Raw genomic sequence first — 16,464 nt, 5'->3', positions numbered from 1 at the left:
AGAAAGGCTCAAAGAAGAAAATATTTAGAAAACGTTTTATTCTACTTTAAAATTCTTGTTCTAACTTAATCTAGTTTTATAAACTATGAAAGTAATGCAAGTTCATGGTAAATAATAACACAATGTCAATATCCATAAAGTGAAGTAAAAGTTATGTGTAAATGGATTTATTCACACAACATATCCTTTATTTCTTTAACTCACTTTTTATGATTTAACTATGGATCTTGGCTATCTTTCTATATCAGCATATATAGAATATCATAAAATTTATTCTATTATATGAATGTACATAATTTATTCAACCATTTCTTATATTATGGATATTTGTTTCCCAGCTTTTGCTAATATAAATACGTTATAAAATTTCTTGATTAAAAAATCATATTTGAAATTACTGGTAGTTTCTTGAATACATTCATAAGTAGGTTTTGTTTTTGTATTCAAATTGTCAATTCTTCTGGAATTTATTTGGCTATAAGGAGTGAGTTAGGAATCCATCTTTAGGGGTTTTTTTCCCAAATCAGCAATTTTCTGCAATCTTTCTCAACAATCTATATTTTCCCCCAATGATATTATAAAATTGTCATTCTCTCTAAATTGATATACATATATTCTGTGTGTTACAAAATAAAATACCATAAAACTCTGGGTAGGAAATTGACAAAAATGATATTTTTCACCTAAAAAAAATAAACATGCAAGAAGAGTTTGCTATGAGGGATCGCTGATGTCAGAACAGCTCTACTTTAGAAAGCAAACAGCAAAGTTGGATAAAGAAAGCAGAAAAGCAGGTGTTCAAAAGAATTGACAAGTAACCACATCATCTAGGTCTTGAAGGGCCAAGATATCAAATAAAAACAAATTAAAGTATGTTGAAACAAGAAATAAAAATAATAGAGAAATTAATGAAATGGGGAAGGGAAATCAGAATACAGAAAAATCAACAAATCCAAATTTGCTTCTTGGAAGCACTCATAAAATTGATAACGTTCTAACAAGATTTATCAGGAAGAAAAGACACAAGTTATCAGTATTGGGGGGAAAGACATAACTACAGACTAAGACATTGAATATATCATGAACAACTGTAAGCCAGTAAATGTGAAAATTTAGTTGTAACAGCAAACACAACTTACTGAAACTAATAGAGAAATAAATAGAAAATCTGAATAATCCTGTAACTATTAGAATAATTGTGTCTGTAGTTAAACACCTTCCAACAAAGAAAACTCCAAGCCCAGAATTCTTCTAAGTGTTTAAAGGAAAAGAATAGGAACCTATTTTATCAAACTTCAGTAACTTTTACTCCTTTTTTTTTGTTATTTTGATGTTAATCCCCATACATTACATCATTAATTTTAGATGTAGTGTTCCATGATTCATTGTTTGTGCATAACACCCAGTGCTCCATGCAGAATGTGCCCTCCTCAATACCCACCACCAGACTAACCCATCCTCCCACCGCCCTCCCCTCTAGAACCCTGTTTGTTTTTCAGAGTCCATCGTCTCTCATTGTTCGACTACCCCTCCGATTTCCCCCGCTTCATTCTTCCCCTCCCGCTACCTTCTTCTTCTTCTTTTTTTTTAACATATATTGCATTATTTGTTTCAGAGGTACAGATCTGAGATTCAACAGTCTTGCACAATTCACAGCGCTTACCAGAACACATACCCTCCCCAGTGTCTATCACCCAGTCACCCCATCCCTCCCACCCCACCCCACACTCCAACAACACTCAGTTTGTTTCCTGTGATTAAGAATTCCTCATATCAGTGAGATCATATGATACATGTCTTTCTCTGTTTGACTTATTTCACTCAACATAATACCCTCCAGTTCCATCCACGTTGTTGCAAATGGCAAGATCTCATTCCTTTTGATGGCTGCATAATATTCCATTGTGTATATATACCACTTCTTCTTTATCCATTCATCTGTCAATGGACATCTTGGCTCTTTCCACAGTTTGGCTATTGTGGACATTGCTGCTATAAACATCGGGGTGCACGTACCCCTTCAGATCCCTACTTTTGTATCTTTGGGGTAAATACCCAGTAGTGCAATTGCTGGATCATATGGTAGCTCTATTTTCAACTTTTTGAGGAACATCCATACAGTTCTCCAGAGTGGCTGCACCAGCTTGCATTCCCACCAACAGTGTAGGAGGGTTCCCCTTTCTCCGCATCCCCGCCAACATCTGTCATTTCCTGAGTTGTTAATTTTAGCCATTCTGACTGGTGTGAGGTGGTATCTCATTGAGGTTTTGATTTGGATTTCCCTGATGCCGAGCGATATTGAGCACTTTTTCATGTGTCTGTTGGCCATTTGGATGTCTTCTTTGGAAAAATGTCTGTTCATGTCTTCTGCCCATTTCTTGATTGGATTCTTTGTTCTTTGGGTGTTGAGTTTGATGAGTTCTTTATAGATTTTGGATACTAGCCCTTTATCTGATATGTCATTTGCAAATATCTTCTCCCATTCTGTTGGTTGTCTTTTGGTTTTGTTGACTGTTTCCTTTGCTTTGCAAAAGCTTTTTATCTTGATGAAGTCCCAAGAGTTCATTTTTGCCCTTGCTTCCCTTGCCTTTGGCGATGTTTCTAGGAAGAAGTTGCTTCGGCTGAGGTCAAAGAGGTTGCTGCCTGTGTTCTCCTTTAGGATTTTGATGGACTCCTGTCTCACATTGAGGTGTTTCAACCATTTGGAGTCTATTTTTGTGTGTGGTGTAAGGAAAGGGTCCAGTTTCATTCTTCTGCATGTGGCTATCCAATTTTCCCAACACCATTTGTTGAAGAGACTGTCTTTGTTCCATTGGACATTCTTTCCTGCTTTGTCGAAGATGAGTTGACCATAGAGTTGAGGGTCCATTTCTGGGCTCTCTCTTCTGTTCCATTGATCTATGTGTCTGTTTTTGTGCCAGTACCATGCTGTCTTGATGATGACAGCTTTGTAATAGAGCTGGAAGTCCGGAATTGTGATGCCGCCGGCTTTGCTTTTCTTTTTCAACATTCCTCTGGCTATGCGGGGTCTTTTCTGGTTCCATACAAATTTTAGGATTATTTGTTCCATTTCTTTGGAAAAAGTGGATGGTATTATGATGGGGATTGCATTGAATGTGTAGATTGCTCTAGGTAGCATTGACATCTTCACAATATTTGTTCTTCCAATCCATGAGCATGGAACGTTTTTCCATTTCTTTGTGTCTTCCTCAATTTCTTTCATGAGTATTTTATAGTTTTCTGAGTACAGATCCTTTGTCTCTTTGGTTAGATTTATTCCCAGGTATCTTATGGTTTTGGGTGCAATTGTAAATGGGATCGACTCCTTAATTTCTCTTTCTTCTGTCTTGTTGTTGGTATATAGGAATGCCACTGACTTCTGTGCATTGATTTTATATCCTGCCACTTTACTGAATTCCTGTATGAGTTCTAGCAGTTTTGGGGTGGAGTCTTTTGTGTTTGCCACATAAAGTATCATATCATTTGCAAAGACAAACTTCAGTAACTTTTAATCATACAAACTGGTAAAGACTATGCACGAAAGGAACATTATAAGATAGTCTTTTGTGATATAGACACAAAAATCTTAATATTAGCAAATTAATTCTAGTGATGTATAAAAAATGACCAGGTAAGGTTTATTGCAGGAATGCAAGGTTGTTTCAGCATTTAGAAATCAATTAATGTAATTAACTACCTTAAAACAATGAAAGAAAAAAATACCATATGATCATCTTAATAGGTAAAGAAAAAGCATTTGATAAAAATAAACACATGCTTATTTTCCTAAAATATCTATTCCTAGTAGATTAGGAATAGAAGGAATTTATTTAATCTGTTTAAGGAGTTTCTATGAATTTAGTAGAGAAATATTGAAAATTTTTCCTTTAAGACTGGAAGTAAGACCAAAATGCCCCATCACCACTTTTATTCCACAGTGCACTGGACGTGTGTTACCTAACAAGTGTAATCAGGCAAGAAAAAAAGATGCAAAATGTATAATGAATGGAAAGGAAAACACAAAATATTTGAAAACAACGTGATTGTGAAAATCCAAGAGAATCTACCAATAAGCTATGAGAATTATTGAATAAATTTAGTAAGACCCCGAGTATAAGATCAATAAAAAATTAATTGTAGAGTAGGTGTATCTAGCAACAATTAGAAAATGAACTTTGAAAAGGGTACTATTTACAATAGTAACAAAAAAAAACCCCAGCAAATATCTAGGAATAAATCTAACCAAAAATATGCAAAATCTTTATACAGAAAATACTGAGAGAAATTAAAGAAAACCAAAATCCTTATAAGAATATGTGACATTGGGAGTGCCTGGGTGGCTCAGTCGTTAAGCATCTGCCTTCAGCTCAGGTCATGATCCCAGGGTCCTGGGATCGAGCCCCACATCCGGCTCCCTGCTCTGTGGGAAGCCTGCTTCTCCCTCTCCCACTCCCCCTGCTTGTGTTCCCTGTCTCACTGTGTCTCTCTCTGTCAAATAAATAAATAAAATCTTTTTAAAAAAAAAATATGTGACATTGGGGAGGGTATGTGCTATGGTGAGCGCTGTGAATTGTGTAAGACTGTTGAATCACAGACCTGTACCTCTGAAACAAATAATACATTATATGTTAAAAAAAAGAAGATAATAGGCAGGGAAAAATGAAGGGGGGGGAAATTGGAGGGAGAGACAAACCATGAGAGACTATGGACTCTGAGAAAACTGAGGGTTCTAGAGGGGAGGCAGGTGGGGGGATGGGTTATCCTGGTGATGGGTATTAAAGAGGGCACATATTGAATGGAGCACTGGGTGTGATATGCAAACAATGAATCATGGAACACTACATCAAAAACTAATGATGTAGGGCACCTGGGTGGCTCAGTTGGTTAAGCAACTGCCTTCGGCTCAGGTCATGATCCTGGAGTCCCGGGATCGAGTCCCGCATCGAGCTCCCTGCTCAGCGGGGGGTCTGCTTCTCCCTCTGACCCTCTTCCCTCTTGTGCTGTCTCTCATTCTCTCTCTCAAATAAATAAAATCTTAAAAAAAAAAAAAAACTAATGATGTAATGTATGGTGATTAACATAACATAATAAAAAAAAAGAATACGTGATGTTCATAGATTCGAAGTTCAATAGTGTAAAAATGTGCATTCTATCCAGATTTCTCTATAAATTTAATGCAGTTCCAACTAAAATGCCAGTGGGTTATTTTTGAGGAAAAGGACAAGTTGATCCCTAATAAGTTCAAATGGCAATGTGTTAATTTAAAAAAAAAAGCAACAAAACCAGGTGTTGACAAGAATGAGAGCCCAACAAGGACTGCTGATGGGAGTGCAAGTTGGAAAACTGCTTGGCACTATGTCCTGACAATTCCACAGAAATGCAAACATGTATATATAGCAGCAAAATTCATCATAGCCCCAAACTGGAAACAACCCACATGTCTATCAGTAGTAAAATTAATAAATAGTGATATATTCATATAATTAAAAAAAATGAACTACTTCTATACACAACAACATGAAGAATCTCACAAACATCTTTGAGTAAAAGATGACAAATACAAAGGAGTATATATTGTCTGATTCCATTCTTACTTAACTGAAGGAAAGGTAATTTGTGATGACGGAAGTGCTAATAGCAGTGAGTTGGAGTGTGGAAGTATAAGTGGGAAGGGGAATGAGAGTAATTCTGGGGTGCTGGTAATATCCTCTTGTTTAATCTGAAATTGTAAACATACGATTTATACATTTTTCTAAGTGACTAAGCATAAAAAACCATTCTTTTAGCATGCAAAAATGATTAGGAAAACTCAGAAGAAGGTAGAGTATGGAAACAATCTAAATCCATGGAATATTACAATGTATTATGGAGCTACATTATTTACAAAGACATGGTATTGATAGAGGAATAGGTAACAATAGAAACAAAGAACAGGTCCAGAAAGGGCCCTAAATGGAAAATGGAACTTCTGTGCAATGTGTATATAAACAGTTACTTATAATTTTGACCAGTGTTAGATTTTGATAAACTGAGTGACTACACGTTAAAATCCCGAGTTTTCGAAAGGAAGAAAATCTCTAAACAAATATTTAATACCATGGGTCTCCATGTAAAAATGGGAGAATTCCCAGGGGGCAGAGCAAGATGGCAGAGGAGTAGGAGACCTGGATTTTGCCTGGTTCCAGGAATTCAGCTAGATAGGGATCAAACCACTCTGAACACCTACGAACTCAACAGGAGATGGAAGAAAAAAATAGCAACAACTCTCTGAACAGAAAAGCAACCACTTTCTGGAAGGTAGGACGTGCGGAGAAGTGAATCTGAGGTGATATTCGGGAGGATAGATGGCGGGGGAGGGAGACTCCGTAGTCCACTTCTGGCAAGTGATAGAACCACAGAGCACAAAATCGGAACTTTTAGAAGTCTGCTCCACTGAGGGACGTCGCTCCAGTGGATAAGCGGGGGCTGGAACCCTCGTGGGACAGTGTGGTCTCAGGACCCTCAGGGTCACAGAAAGACCGGGGGTGCCTGAGTGCGGCAGAGCTCCCAGGTATTGGAGCAGGGAAGCCAGCTGCAGAGACAGAGCCGAGGCGCGGGCTCCCAGCTCGGGGTTGCCATAAACTGTTATCTGCGGCACAGTCGGGCCACTGCTCCTCCAGCAGGGACCCAACAAGTGGCAGATCCAGGGAGACTCCCCTTCCTCCCCGGGAGGAGCGGCATGGGAGTGCACCGCAGGGATCTGCTGGGTTTGGAGACTCCACCCGGGGTTGGGTACCAGAGATAGAAACACGCGGTCACAGGTCGGGTGAGCACAGAGTGCGGCCGGAGACCAGGGAGATGGGAGTGACTGACGGCTTTTCTCTGGGGGCTCATTGAGGAGCGGGCCCCGAGTTCTCGGCTCCTCCGGGGCGGAGATTGGGAGGCCGCCATTTTCACTCTCAGCCTCCAAAGCTGTACGGAAAGCTCGCAGGGAACAAAAGCTCCAGAGAGCAAACCCGAGCAGATTACTTAGCCCGGACCGGCAAGGGCAGGGCAATTCCGCCTCCGGCAAAGACATTTGGGAACCATGGCAACAGGCCCCTCCCCCAGAAGATCAGCAAGAACAGCCAGCCAAGACCAAGTTAACCGGTCAATGAGAACGGCAGAACTCCAGCACTAGGGGAATACTGCACATAGAATTCATGGCTTTTTTACCATGATTCTTTAGTCTTTCAAAGTTAATTTTTTTAACTTTTTTTTTAAATTTTTCTTTTCCCCTTTTTCAACCAACATCTTATCAATCCCTTTTTAAAAAAACATTTTTATTTTTCATTTTTAGAGTCATATTCTATCCCTTCATAGTAGTTACCCTAAATTTTGGCATATATATATAAGTTGCTCTCTCTTTAAAATTTTGAGATACAGTTTTTTCTAACAGATCAAAATATACCCTAAATCTCTAGTGTATGGCTTTGTTCTAGTCTCCTGCCTGATCACCTTCTCTCTCTCTTTTTTAATTTCTCTTCTTTCTTTTTTCAACCAATTTATCTTATCAATTCCTTTTATAAAGTCTTTTATAATTTTCATCTTTACAGTCATATTCCATCCCTTGATCATATTAACCCTTTTTTTTGTACATATATAAGTGTTCCTTTCTTTAAAATTTTGGGAGGCACTTTCCTCTAACAGACAAAATACACCCAAAATCTAGTGTGTGGCACTGATCTATGCACCAGCCTGATCATATTTGATCATACTCTTTTTTGTTTTGTTTTGTTCTGTTTTTGTTTGTTTTTATCTTTTTCTTTTTTCTTTTTTTCCCTTTCTTTTCCCCTGGTTTCAAGTCTTTTCTGATTTGTTTAGAGTATATTTTCTGGGGACGTTTATACCCTGTTAGCATTTTGTTCTCTCATTCATCTATTCTCCTCTGGACAAAATGACAACACAGAAAAAATCACCTCAACAAAAAGAACAAGAGGCAGTACTGACTGCCACGGACCTACTCAATACGGACATTAGATACTAGCTGGGCTTGAAAAAAGCATGGAAGTTATTAGAGAAACCCTTTCTGGAGAAATAAAAGAACTAAAATCTAACCAAGTTGAAATCAAAAAGGCTATTAATGAGGTGCAATCAAAAATGAAGGCTCTAACTGCTAGGATAAATTAGTCAGAAGAGAGAATTAATGATATAGAAGACCAAATGATGGAGAATAAAGAAGCTGAGAAAAAGAAAGATAAACAACTACTGGATCACGAGGGGAGAATTCAAGAGATAAGTGACACCATAAGATGAAACAATATTAGAATAATTGGGATCCCAGAAGAAGAAGAAAGAGAGAGAGGGGCAGAAGGTATAGTGGAGCAAATTATAGCAGAGAACTTCCCTAATTTGGGGAAGGAAACAGGCATCAAAATCCAGGACGCACAGAGAACCCCCCTCAAAATCAATAAAAATAGGTCAACACCCCGACATCTAATAGTAAAACTTACAAGTCTCAGAGACAAAGAGAAAATCCTGAAAGCAGCTCAGGACAAGAGGTTGGTAACCTACAATGGTAGAAACATTAGATTGGCAGCAGACCTATCCACAGAGACCTGGCAGGCCAGAAAGGACTGGCATGATATATGCAGAGCACTAAATGAGAAAAATATGCAGCCAAGGGGCGCCCGGGTGGCTCAGATGGTTAAACGTCTGCCTTCGGCTCGGGTCATGATCCCAGCGTCCTGGGTTCAAGCCCCGCATCGGGCTTCCTGCTCAGCGGGGAGCCAGCTTCTCCCTCTCCCTCTCCCTCTCTCCCTGCTCATGCTCTCTCTCTCTCTCTCTCTCTGTATCTCTGTGTCTCAAACGAATAAATTAAAAAAAAATCTTTAAAAAAAAAATTATTCTAAGAAAAATATGCAGCCAAGAATACTATATCCAGCTAAGCTGTCACTGAAAATAGAAGGAGAGATAAAAAGCTTCCAGGACAAACAAAAACTAAAGGAATTTGCAAACACGAAACCAGCCCTACAAGAAATCTTGAAAGGGGTCCTCTAAGCAAAGAGAGAGCCTAAAAGCAACATAGACCAGAAAGGAACACAGACAATATACAGTAACAGTCACCTTACAGGCAATACAATGGCACTAAATTCATATCTTTCAATAGTTACCCTGAATGTAAATGGGCGAAATGCCCCAATCAAAAGACACAGGCTATCAGATTGGATAAAAAAATAAGACCCATCAATATGCTGTCTGCAAGAGACTCATTTTAGACCCAAAGACACCCCCAGATTGAAAGTGAAGGGGTGGAAAACCATTTACCATGCTAATGGACACCAAAAGATAGCTGGGGTGGCAATCCTTATATCAGACTAATTAGATTTTAAACTAAAGACTGTAATAAGAGATGAGGAAAGACACTATATCCTACTTAAAGGGTCTATCCAACAAGAAGATCTAACAATTGTAAATATCTATGCCCCTAACATGGGAGCAGCCAATTATATAAGCCAATTAATAACAAAAGCAAAGAAACACATCGACAACAATACAATAATAGTGGGGGACTCTAACACCCCCCTCACTGAAATGGACAGATCATCTAAGCAAAAGATCAACAAGGAAATAAAGACTTTAAATGACACACTGGACCAAATGGACTTCACAGATCTATTCAGAACATTCCATCCCAAAGCAACAGAATACACGTTCTTCTCTAGTGCACATGGAACATTCTCCAGAATAGATCGCATCCTAGGTCACAAATCAGGTCTCAACTGGTACCAAAAGATTGGGATCATTCCCTGCCTATTTTCAGACCACAATGCTTTGAAACTAGAACTCAATCACAAGAGGAAAGTTGGAAAGAACTCAAATACATGGAGGCTAAAGAGCATCCTACAAAAGAATGAATAGGTCAACCAGGAAATTAAAGAAGAATTAAAAAAATTCATGGAAACCAATGAAAATGAAAACACAACTGTTCAAAATCTTTGGGATGCAGCAAAGGCAGTCCTAAGAGGAAAGTATATAGCAATACAAGCCTTTCTCAAGAAACAAGAAAGGTTTCAAATACACAACCTAACCCTACACCTAAAGGAGCTGGAGAGAAAACAGCAAGTAAAGCCTAAACCCAGCAAGAGAAGAGAAATAATAAAGGTCAGAGCAGAAATCAATGAAATAGAAACCAAAAGAACAGTAGAACAGATCAACAAAACAAGGAGCTGGTTCTTTGAAAGAATTAACAAGATTGATAAACCCCTGGCCAGATTTATCAAAAAGAAAAGAGAAATGACCCAAATCAACAAAATCATGAATGAAAGAAGAGAGATCACAACCAACACCAAAGAAATACAAACAATTATAAGAACATATTATGAGCAACTCTATGCCAGCAAATTAGATAATCTGGAAGAAATGGATGCATTCCTAGAGATGTATCAACTACCAAAACTGAACAAGGAAGAAATAGAAAACCTGAACAGACCTATAACCACGAAGGAAATTGAAGCAGTCATCAAAAATCTCCCAACAAACAAAAGCCCAGGGCCATATGGCTTCCCAGGGGAATTCTACCAAACATTTCAAAAAGAATTAATACCTATTCTTCTGAAACTGTTCCAAAGAATAGAAATGGAAGGAAAATTTCCAAACTCGTTTTATGAGGCCACCATTACCTTGATCCCAAAACCAAAGACCCCATCAAAAAGGAGAATTACAGACCAATATCCTTGATGAACACAGAGGCAAAAATTCTCACCAAAATACTAGCCAGTAGGATCCAACAGTACATTAAAAGGATTATTCACCACGACCAAGTGGGATTTATCCCTGGGATGCAAGGTTGGTTCAACATCTGCAAATCAATCAATGTGATACAATACATTAATAAAAGAAAGAACAAGAACCATATGATCCTCTCAATAGATGCAGAAAAAGCATTTGACAAAGTACAGCATCCTTTCTTGATCAAAACTCTTCACAGTGTAGGGATAGAGGGTACATAGCTCAATATCATAAAAGCCATCTATGAAAAACCCACAGCGAATATCATTCTCAATTGGGAAAAACTGAGAGCTTTCCCCCTAAGGTCAGGAACACGGCAGGGACGTCCACTATCACCCTGCTATTCAACATAGTATTAGAAGTCCTAGCCACAGCAATCAGACAACAAAAAGAAATAAAAGGCATCCAAATCAGCAAAGAAGTGAAACTCTCACTGTCTGCAGATGACATGATACTTTATGTGGAAAACCCAAAAGACTCCACCCCAAAACTGCCAGAACTCATACAGGAATTCAGTAAAGTGGCAGGATATAAAATCAATACACAGAAATCGGTGGCATTCCTATACACCAACAACAAGACAGAAGAAAGAGAAATTAAGGAGTCAATCCCATTTACAATTGCACCCAAAACCAGATAAGATACCCAGGAATAAATCTAACCAAAGAGGCAAAGAATCTGTACTCAGAAAACTATAAAATTTACTCATGAAAGGAATTGAGGAAGACACAAAGAAATGGAAAAACGTTCCATGCTCATGGATTGGAAGAACAAATATTGTGAAGATGTCAATGCTACCTAGAGCAATCTACACATTCAGTGCAATCCCCAAGAAAATACTGTCCACTTTTTTCAAAGAAATGGAACAAATAATCCTAAAATTTGTATGGAACCAGAAAAGACCTTGAATAGCCAGAGGAATGTTGAAAAAAAAAAGCAAAGCTGGCGGCATCACAATTCCGGACTTCAAGCTCTATTACAAAGCTGTCATCATCAAGACCGTATGGTACTGGCACAAAAACAGACACATAGAGAGCCCAGAAATGGACCCTCAACTCTATGGTCAACTTATCTTTGACAAAGCAGGAAAGAATGTCCAATGGAAAAAAGACAGTCTTTTCAACAAATGGTGTTGGGAAAATTGGATAGCCACATGCAGAAGAATGAAACTGGACCATTTCCTTACACCACACACAAAAATAGACTCCAAATGGTTGAAACACCTAAATGTGAGACAGGAGTCCATCAAAATCCTAAAGAAGAACACAGGCAGCAACCTCTTCAACCCCAGCCGCAGCAACTTCTTCCTAGAAACATCGCCAAAGGCAAGGGAATCAAGGGCAAAAATGAACTCTTGGGACTTCATCAAGATAAAAAGCTTTTGCACAGCAAAAGAAACAGTCAACAAAACCAAAAGACAACCAACAGAATGGGAGAAGATATTTGCAAATGACATATCAGATAAAGGGCTAGTATCCAAAATCTATAAAGAACTTATCAAACTCAACACCCAAAGAGCAAATGATCCAATCAAGAAATGGGCAGAAGACATGAACAGACATTTTTCCAAAGAAAATATCCAAATGGCCAACAGACACATGAAAAAGTGCTCAATATCGCTCGGCATCAGGGAAATCCAAATCAAAACCTCAATGAGATGCCACCTCACACCAGTCAGAATGGCTAAAATTAACAAATCAGGAAATGACAGATGTTGGCGGGGATGCGGAGAAACGGGAATCCTCCTACACTGTTGGTGTGAATGCAAGCTGGTGTAGCCACTCTGGAAAACAGTATGGAGGTTCCTCAAAAAGTTGAAAATAGAGCTACCATATGATCCAGCAATTGCACTACTGGATATTTACCCCAAAGATACAAATGTAGGGATCCAAAGGGGTACGTGCACCCCGATGTTTATAGCAGCAATGTCCACAATAGCCAAACTGTGGAAAGAGCCAAGATGTCCATTGACAGATGAATGGATAAAGAAGTGGTATATATATATGATGGAATCTTATGCAGCAATCAAAAAGAATGAAATCTTGCCATTTGCAACGACATGGATGGAACTGGAGGGTATTATGCTGAATGAAATAAGTCAATCAGAGAAAGACATGTATCATATGACCTCACTGATATGAGGAATTCTTAATCTCAGGAAACAAACTGAGGGTTGCTGGAGTGGTGGGGGGTGGGAGGGATGGGTTGGCTGGGTGATAGACATTGGGGAGGGTATGTGCTATGGTGAGTGCTGTGAATTGTACAAGACTGTTGAATCACACAGATCTGTACCTCTGAAGCAAATAATACATTATATGTTAAAAAAAAAAAAAGAAGAAGAAGAAGAAGATAGCAGGAGGAGAAGAATGAAGGGGGGGAAATCGGAGGGGGAGACAAACCATGAGAGACTATGGACTCTGAAAAACAAACTGAGGGTTGTAGAGGGGAGGCAGGTGGGAGGATGGGTTATCCTGGTGATGGGTATTAAAGAGGGCACGTATTGAATGGAGCACTGGGTGTGATATGCAAACAATGAATCATGGAACACTACATCAAAAACTAATGATGTAATGTATGGTGATTAACATAACATAATTAAAAAAAGGGGGGGAGAATTCCCATCACATCACAACAACCAATAGAAGAAGAAAAATCTTTTTTTTCCCTTTAATGTGAGGAATAGGTTGAAATTGGGAGGTGGAAGTAGGGGTGGTGTTGGGCATTAATTCAATAGTCCAAGGGTAGATTTTGCTTTGGGAGAGGCTGAATACAGGTTGAGCAGCGTTGTCAGGACATGGCTTCTCATTCAGACCACTGTTTCCCCTGTGATCACAAGATGGCTAGCAGCAGCTCCCTAGCGTGCATCCTACTTTCTCACACTGTGAAAAGATGGGGGTCTTTGTCCCGGCATTTCTTGCCAGGTCTCATTGTATTTCTTTGGCTCTGAATGCACCACACCCATTTCTGAACCAAACATTCTGGCTAGAGAAATGCATTGATTTGAGTGGTTTGGTCCTAAATCATATATTCCAGATCTGAGCTAATGGAGGCTTCAACATGTGAGCTGAGAGTGGGGAAGAAAGTGGACCCCAGAAGGAAATTGGAGTATGACCACCAAGAAGAGGTGGATCTTAGATGGCAAAATGTCCCTTCTACAGTACTTGGGATGGGGGACAGGAGAAGAGACTCTATGAATTTAATCTTGCATGCATTTGTTAATGTTAAAAACTGGATAGCTGTGCCATAGCTGAATGTTTGTGTCCCTCCCCCGACCAAATTCCTATGGTTGAAGTCCTAACCTCCAATGTGGTGGTATATAGAGGTGGGGCTTTGGGGAGCTGATTAGGTAATGAAGGTGGAGGCTTCATGATGGGATTAGTGCCCTTATTAGAAGAGACATGAGAGAGAGATCTCTGCCATGTGAGGATACAGCAAGCAGACTGCTGTTTGCAAATCAGGAAGAGGATTCTCACCAGAACCTAACTGATTGACATGACCCTTTGATCTTGGACTTCTCCGCTTCCAGAACTATGAGAAATAAATCTCTGTTGTTTTAACCAGCCAGTCTATAGTATTTTGTTATGGTAGGCTGAGCAAATTAAGACAGTAGCCAAATCTCACTTTTTGAAAAAGTAAAGATATGAGGAGGGAGCAAAATGTTCCCCATCCCCTCTATTTTCTCGCATGTTTTCAAGTTTTTGTGGTTATTTGGGTGACAGTGTTTGTTAAGATGAGCTGGTCTGGAATGTGAAACAAGTCCTCAGGATAATTAATGATCACTGCCACTGCAGAAAGACCACAGGAGCTATGTCTTTTTTAATCCTTTATTTCTATTACTGGCTTTAAATAATGTTTCTGACAAGACTTTGCTTTTCTTTCTGTCAACTGTCGGTAAGCAGGCATTGGGCATTATTTGTGGAGCTGTAAATACATTACATGAAAAAATAATGAGTCCTTAAAAAGTCAAGAGAAATGCCTCCAGAGACGTTTACCTAACATGGTGATTTATGTAGGGCTGAGAATGAAGTTTCAGAAACTTCCAAATGAAAATTCTGGAACCTAAACTAAAGTCTCTTCCAAATGTGTGTTTGTTGTAGCCCCTGGACACATTTCCCTTTTACTTCTGATCTGGAAGTTAGAGAACGTTTTTCATGCTCAACTTAAATTGTTTAGTTAATGACCTAAGAATAACTCTTGGGAGCATCCCTCTGCATAGCATGTTATTACTCCATTCCTCTGACTGAATTTGATGTATCTATTGTGTTCTCATTGCATAAACTGATCCCTGGGATTAATCATTTTCTTTTTACCAGCTAGAAATTATAGACATTTAATGGATATACCTACATCAGTCAATTTAATGAGTCTCATTGTCTGGGGTTTGAAATATACTGATCATTCTAATGTTGAAATATAATTGACATTCATTCTTACCACAAGCTTCCAAGCTTTCCAAGTTTGTCCCCCCTTCCTGCCTGAGGAAGGTAATTTAGCTAAAACTTTTTTTGAAAAGTTTTCAGGGCCTAGGAACTCAAGGGCAGCTACTGAGTAATGTCAGAAGAAGCTAAACAGTCTTTGCATGCTTTCCTATGGTATACCTTAAGCAATCACGTAAATTTCTATAACAAGGAATATTCTACCATCCTTGTAGGAATTGTTCCATGGAGGATCATGCTGGCTGATAGACCCAGGTGTATCTCTAGCAGCCTTGCAGTTGGAAAGGAAGATAGGATGTTGACATGGCTGCCACATCTGTCACTGGGTGGAGAGCCAGGGTAGAGTCAGAGGGCCCGACAGGGTAGTCAGGGGCCCTGTAACCCTCCAGAAGTGGAACACAAGGCCAATGGGTGGCCTTCCCAGATACAAGAGGACCATCCACTTACCAAAACAGTTACAAGATATTAAGTGGATTCAAACCTGAGTCATAATTAATGGTTTTTGGTTTCTGTTTTGTTTTCAGTTGTTTGAATTTATGAACTTCTTGGCCGAGAATGTCATCTTCTGTTACATGGGCCTGGCGCTATTCACGTTCCAGAATCATATCTTCAATGCTCTTTTTATACTCGGAGCCTTTGTATCCTTTGAAATACAGAACATGGAGTGATGAGGGAAAAGAGCAAACTACTTACTTTTACTGATTATTCTGTTAAATTGTTAAAGTAATTTCCTCAAGTTTATTGCAAGGCTCAAATTCATGGCAGATATGTAATTTCTAGTACGAGGGAAAAGATCCTAAGAAATTGGGATCTTTATTAAATGCTTCTGTTTCCAAGATAAGAAATTTGGAAAATACTGAGAGAAATAAAGGGGGAAAACTGAAGGAGAATAGAATACTCAAAAAAATGAATATTCAAAATATATTTATTTCCTGAATAGTCAAAGTATGTTCTTAAATTATGAATCATTTACATAAAAATATATCAATCCATTCTTTACAGAGAAATATACTTAATCTGCATTAGAGTGTATCTGAATATAGTCAGGATTATTAAGCTTTAGAAATATTTTCATCACAAGATGGTAAAATCTCTTTTCCAGTGAGGACTTTGAAAATAGGATACACAGAGTAAAGATCAGATGAAATTAGCATTATAGATGTGATTCCAATGTCTTATGTAAGTGTACATGTGAGTTTATTTTAATAAGATTACCCTTTCCTATAAGTAAAATAACAGATAAAATATAAACCTCCCTTTTATTTATTTTTTTTAAGAT

At 38.7% G+C, this 16,464-nt stretch overlaps 1 protein-coding gene across 5 annotated transcripts in view; it reads left to right on the top strand.

The window, feature by feature from the left end:
• SLC9A9 (solute carrier family 9 member A9) overlaps positions 1-16,464 on the top strand; it is a 685,847-nt gene that overhangs the window by 435,993 nt on the left and 233,390 nt on the right. For all 5 annotated transcript variants that reach the window (XM_034996352.1, XM_034996353.1, XM_034996348.1 and 2 more), the window contains one exon: positions 15,710-15,823. In XM_034996352.1, coding sequence (XP_034852243.1) covers positions 15,710-15,823 — 114 coding nt within the window. The remainder of the gene's footprint in view (positions 1-15,709; positions 15,824-16,464) is intronic.

Source organism: Mirounga leonina, unplaced genomic scaffold (assembly GCF_011800145.1).
Source record: "Mirounga leonina isolate KUSES-001 unplaced genomic scaffold, KU_Mleo_1.0 Mir_115, whole genome shotgun sequence".
NCBI classification, from domain to species: Eukaryota; Metazoa; Chordata; class Mammalia; order Carnivora; family Phocidae; genus Mirounga; species Mirounga leonina.
Note: the sequence above shows the minus strand (reverse complement) of the source record. Positions and strands in the feature narration are given on the sequence as shown.